This window comes from Ambystoma mexicanum, chromosome 9 (genome assembly GCF_040938575.1).
Source record: "Ambystoma mexicanum isolate Mex_15411 chromosome 9, UKY_AmexF1_1, whole genome shotgun sequence".
Lineage (NCBI taxonomy): Eukaryota > Metazoa > Chordata > Amphibia > Caudata > Ambystomatidae > Ambystoma > Ambystoma mexicanum.
In genome coordinates this window covers 566,607,281-566,613,280 of record NC_090931.1, presented here as the reverse complement: position 1 = coordinate 566,613,280, position 6,000 = coordinate 566,607,281, and the positions used below count along the sequence as shown (strand labels likewise).

The window sequence follows — 6,000 nt, the reverse complement described above, 5'->3', positions numbered from 1 at the left end:
AGGGGGCGTTGTGCCTGTTCCTGCCTGGGTGGGCTGGGGTGTGTGCTTGCACCGGAGGCGGTGTTTGTGCATGTGCGGGTACCTGGGAGGGAGGGTGCCTGCCTGGCAGAGGTGGCCGAGCCGTGTTGCTTCACCTGGGCCAGCCTTCATTCCTGGGCCGCTGGGCACTGCTTGGCTGCTGGTCAGTGACATCAGTGCCAGCCCCACCCCTGCCTCTCGAGACCCTGGGTAGCGCTCAGTCACTCAGCAGCAGCAACAGCAGCAGGGCTGGGAGGGAGGAGGAGGGGAGAGCCAGGAAGGACAGGGGAGGAGGGGGAGCTGGGGAGACTGTGGAGGAGCAGATACTGCGAGCGAACGGGAGGGGCAGGAAGGACTGGAGAGAAGGGGCAGGTGAAGGGGCAAGAAGAGACAACGGAAAACAGCCAGTAGGGGCAAACAAGTAGACAGAATTGGAAAGGTGTGGGGGGGCGGGGCGATAAGCCAGAGAAGGAGGGGGTCTGCAGGTAGGGAGCCATGGGCAGGTAGAGCACTGGAGAGGTGAGCGTGAGGTAGAACTGGGAGGAAGAACTCACGGCAGGAGGTGACAGATCAACAGGGGGTGGTGCATAGAATGGGGTGTGGAAACTGAAGGTGTCGAGGGGTGTGGAGAACTGGAAACGGGGCCGGGGGAGGCAGATAAGGAACTGCGGGTAGAGGGAACACCTACGCAGGTTTTAGAAAGAAGTGGACAGAGGACTGAACGACTGGCGAGGGGTGTGAGGGGTAAAAAAGTAGGGAGAGGCACGAGGAGGGAGAAGCGAATAGTGGCGAAGTAAAGAGAGGGGGGAACAGAAGTGGGTGAGCGTGGAAAATGTAAACAGGAGAACTGAAGGTGCGACATAGATAGAGAGAGATAGCTGACATGAGATAGGGGGAGCGGACAGCTGCGAGGAGGGAAAGGACAGGGAGTGAGGGACAGATAAAAGGAAGACTGAGGGGGCAGAGAGATTGAGGGGGCGTTAAGGGAGGGAGGGGGCTGTAGAGGGAGGAGGAGAGTGAGAGGTAGAGGAGATATAGAGTGAGAGAAGTGTGGGGGTAGGCAGGTGAAGTTAGAGATAGAAGAAGAGGTAAAGAGAGGGAAGAGAGAGGCATAGGCAGAGGAAGGAGAGAGAGAGAGAGAGAGAGAGATGCGGGGGTAGGCAGGTGTAGTGGGAGATAGAAGCAGAGGTAGAGGAAGGAGAGCTGGAGCGAGAAGAGGAGAGGTGGCAGGAGGGAGCGGTGCAGGGGAGGGAGCCACGACGCCGGAGAGAGCAGGCAGCCAGCGCTGCAGCCAGCAGAAGCAGCATGCAGAAGGTGGTGGCTGAAAGTGCAGGAGCCTGGTAGGCGGTGCTGCGCCCCCTGCACGCTCGCTCTGCCTGCCCAGCTGTATGCCCGTGCACTGCCTGCCCACCCCCCTCGGCTCACCCAGCGCCCTTCTCCGCTGCCCTCCCCCAGGACTGGCCGCCTGCATGAACCTGCGCAAGGGGGAGAAACTGACCATCAGCATCCAGGAGCATATGGCCATCGACGTGTGCCCGGGCCCCATCAAGCCCATCAAGCAGATCTCCGACTACTTCCCGCGCTTCCCCCGGGGGCTGCCCTCCGCCGTGGTCAGCCGCAGCCACTCGCTCAAGCCGCCCCTCAGCCCGCAGCCCTCGGTCAGCCCCTCGGACCCCGGCCGGGAGGAGGAGGAGGACGTGGACCAGCTCTTCGGGGCCTACGGGACGGAGGCGGCGGCCGCAGCAGCCCGGGGCCCCCCGAAGCCTCCAGAGGAGGAGGCGGACCCCGAGGGATACGAGTCCGACGACTGCAGTAAGTGGCTCTCTGAGCAAAGCACCGAGCGAGCATTCATCCAGTGCCACCTGTTCCTCCTCAGCCTGCCACGAGCCCAGCGTTTCATCTCTAGCGATGCCTTTAACTTCAAACCACCTGTTTACGCGCACACTGCTCTGCCTGTACGCCACCTGCGCATCCTCACGCTGCTCTGTGTCTGTTGCGGACGCCACCTCTTCATTCTCACACCGATCTGTGTCTGCACCTGTTTACCCTCACACTGCCCTGTTTATACTGTACACCACCTGTTCATCCTCACACTGCTCTGTGTTTGGAGTGCACGTCACCTGTTCACCCTCACATTGGCCTGTTCATACTGTACACCACTTCTTCATCCTCACACCGTTCTCTTCTGCACCTGTTCACCCTCACACTGCCGTGTTTATACTGTAAACCACCTCGTCATCCTCACACCGGTCTCTGTCTCCACCTGTTCACCCTCACACTGCCGTGTTTATACTGTAAACCACCTCGTCATCCTCACACCGGTCTCTGTCTGCACCTGTTCACTCTCACACTGCCCTGTTTATACTGTACACCACCTGTTCATCCTCACACCGCTCTGTGTCTGGATCTGACGTGCACGTCGCCTGTTCACCCTCACATTGGCCTGTTTATACTCTACGCCACATGCGCATCCCCACGCTGCTCTGTGTCTGTACCTGTTCACCCTCACACTGCCCTGTTTATACTGTACACCACCTCTTCATCCTCACACCGCTCTGTGTCTGCACCTGTTCACCCTCACACTGCCCTGTTTATACTGTGCACCACACGTTCATCCTCACACTGCTCTGCGTCTATACCGTACTCCACCTGCTCACCCTCACACGTCTCGTTGTCTACACTCCTCGCCATCGTTTAATCCTCACACTGCACTGTGTCGGTACTGTCCTCCACGTGTTTATCTCCACACTGCTCTGTGTCTATCCGACTCACACTGCTGACATCTGTTATTTAACTCACCTGGCCATTCTAATTCTACAGTATGCGGCCATCCTTTATTTGTTATGATCTGTCACCCTTAAATATTTTAAATAGTCCCGCCGGTTCAACCTGTCAGGTATGAGACTACACACAAGCTGCTAACTGGTGTCTGCTCGCCCTCACACTTTCCTGATAAAATCAGGGCTGGAAATGGGGGAGAGGGGGGCCCACAAGTGCCGGGGTGGGGGTGGAGTTTGGAGGCGCAGTTTGCAGAGTTCCGCCGAGGCGGAGCTGGCAGTTGGACTCCGCTCAAAGGAAATGTTCAAAATAATATTTTTAAATGGTGCAATTTCTGTTGAGCTGCTTCTTTCCCAAATCCACACTTTGCATCAATTGGACTTTAAATCACGTTTATGGCAATGGTGCAGCCAAAATACTGTTGGTAATGCAGAGATGTTTTTAATACATTAGGGGATCCACAGACATGCTCTACAGTAGAAGGCTACCGAGGTAGCTCAGCAGGTTGAACGACCGTTGCTGAGATGTTATATATTCAAAACTGGTTGTTAATCGTATGACCTTTAGCAATTCCTTATAAAACAAAAAGAAAACAAGTGCTATAAAATGTGTGTGGCCAGGAGATGGCTTGGGCTGGTCACGTGCTTATATTTAGGGGGGAGGTGGGGGTATTTCTGCCCCTTTAGAGAGAATCATAAGTTGGCACCCATGAACCCACAGTTTAATTTCCCGTGGTATCCCTTTCAGGCCAGAAGAAATAAAACAGGCTGGGCAAATAGAACCTGCAGACGCGCAAATGAGATGGGCAAAGGAGCACAGAGCAGATTGCATCGCCGAGCTCCCAGCTTCTCTTGGGGCTCGGTAAGGCCTGGTCAGGGCTGAGGCAGGCCGGGTCCCAAGGTGCAGCCAGACATTTGATGGCAGATCTCGTACCCGACAAGAGCCGGCCCATTGACCAGCACTGGATACTATCTACTCTTCCCTTAATTGCCATCCCTCTATCTTTTAGCTCCAGTTTAACCATACACTGCTGTATACTCACACTGCCCCTTCACCCGGGTGCCAGTGCCAAGTGCTCATTCTTAAACTGCCATCGCCCATTCATCCCTAATTTGCTTTGACTGCTTGAAAGTGCTAGCTTTTAATCCTTAACATCAGGGAAGGCATTAGGGTCTTTCAACCTTTGCAGTTGAAATGGGCCCTGGGGTGCTGGGTATTCTGAGAAAATGCCCAATGTTTGCAGTCGTGAGGCACAGAAACATATTTCTTTAATTTGGGACATTAAATGGGCCCAGTGCGCACGTTACAGACTGCCTTCGCTAGCACCCTCAGGCCATCACTTCCCCCTTAGCACCCTGCTGTCAAAGAACAATTCCTAGCTTTTCAGTGGGCAGTTCATGTTTCGTCTCCCTGCTGACTGTCTGCCCCATGATAATCCGCTGCTATTAACCACATGCTGCATTCTTTCGAATGCATTATAATTAAGGCGCCCGGTTTTATGGTATTTATTTTTTACCATTTCCGTCTGCATTTATCCATATTTATTGTATGGCCTTTTTTTCTGTATTCATCCACATTTATGTTTTGTCATATAAAAAGATATTTAGCAACCAGTGTTTTTCTGCTTTATTCTAATAAAAAATTGCATTTATTAAACCACTCATGCAGCCATATAGGAAAGACATGCTAGCTGCATGTTTTCCATAACAACACACGGTTGCTCCTGTGACTGCTGCTGCCCTGAGATATGTGCTGTCAGCAACTTGGAGAACTTTAATGCTATTTTTCTACAACTTTTACACTCTCAATGTTGCCAATCTGCAATGCGATTGGCCTGCGATGTATGAGTGACATCATAGAGAACCAGACAGAAAGTCCTGTTTTCAATTTGTTTCCATATTTAAAAATAAATACAGACAAAAGGCAGATTTATTTCCATCTTTATTTATGAGGAAAAATCAGTAAAAACGGAAATCTGGAAGCCTTAATTATAATGTAAACACCCCACGGGCACCGCCCACTTGTAAGGCAAAGGGCACCCCAGAAGTCAAATTGAAAAGGGCCCCACCAGCCCTAACATATGTCTGTCCTTGCAACATTATCTATTCATCCTTAAACACCTTCTGATCTTTCTACTAACCTGGCCTGCTCCTCCTCGCCATGCGGAAAGAGCCATTGGTGTAGCGTAAAATGAGGCCCGCTCACCCTTACACTCATCTCACGTGTTTTTCCTTGACTGCCCTGCGTTCATCCTTGAAACGTTGTCAGCCATCTTTTTTCTATCTGTCTGAGGAGTTAAGCACCACAAAAGTTGGCAAAGGGCCTTGCACCTTTTCAACACTTATTCTCACCTCTCCATCCTTAAACTGCTATCAATCTTAGCCAGGGAATATATTCACCCATGCACTGCCATCACCTCATACTCAAAATATTCATTCTTGTTCATTCCTATTCTGCCATCTACTTAGCCTTTAAATAATCTCGATTGTCTATTCCGGCACTGCCATCTACTCATCCTGAAAGTATTCTGTCTTGTTCATTCCTATTCTGTCATCTACTCATCCTTTAAATAATCTCAATTGTTCATCCCTGCACCGCCCTCTACTACTGATCCTTCAAACATTTTCTCATGTTTATCCCTATTCTGCCATCTACTCATCCATCAAATATTCTCTCTTGTTCATCCCTACACTCCCATCTACTCATTCTTCAAATATCTCTTGTTAATCCCAACACTGCCATCAACCCACCCTTTAACAATTCTCTCTTGTTCAACCCACACTTTCATGAACTCATCCTTCAAATATTCTCTCTTGTTCATCCTGCAGTTCATCTACTCATCCTTCAAATAGTATCTCTTGTTCATCCCTATTCTGCCATGTACTCCTCCTTGAAATATTTGTTCTTGTTCATCCTGCACTACCATACTCATCCTTCAAATATTATCTCTAGTTCATGCCAGCACTGCCATCTACTCATCCTTAAAATATCTCTTCTTCATTCCTATTCTGTCATCTACTCATCCTTCACATATTCTCTCTTGTTCATCTTTTACTTCATCTACTCATCCTTCAAATATTATCTCTAGTTCACCCCCAGCACTGTCATCTACTCATCCTCAAAATATCTCTCCTTCATTCCTCTTCTGTCATCGACTCATCCTTGAAATATTCTCTCTTGTTCATCCCAGAACTGCCATCTACT

The 6,000-nt window shown here is 50.7% G+C and overlaps 1 protein-coding gene across 3 annotated transcripts in view; it reads left to right on the top strand.

The window, feature by feature from the left end:
- Positions 1–1,006: 1,006 nt before the first annotated feature.
- The window catches only part of DOC2B (double C2 domain beta), a 2,325,944-nt gene continuing 2,320,950 nt past the window's right edge, over positions 1,007–6,000 (top strand). For 2 of the 3 annotated variants that reach the window (XR_011274629.1, XM_069615162.1), the window contains exon 1: positions 1,007–1,830. Coding sequence is in view for 2 of the 3 variants with exons in the window: in XM_069615162.1 (XP_069471263.1) it covers positions 1,407–1,830 (424 nt within the window). In the remaining variant the exon portion in view is untranslated. The remainder of the gene's footprint in view (positions 1,831–6,000) is intronic. The other variant, XM_069615163.1, reaches the window with a different exon arrangement.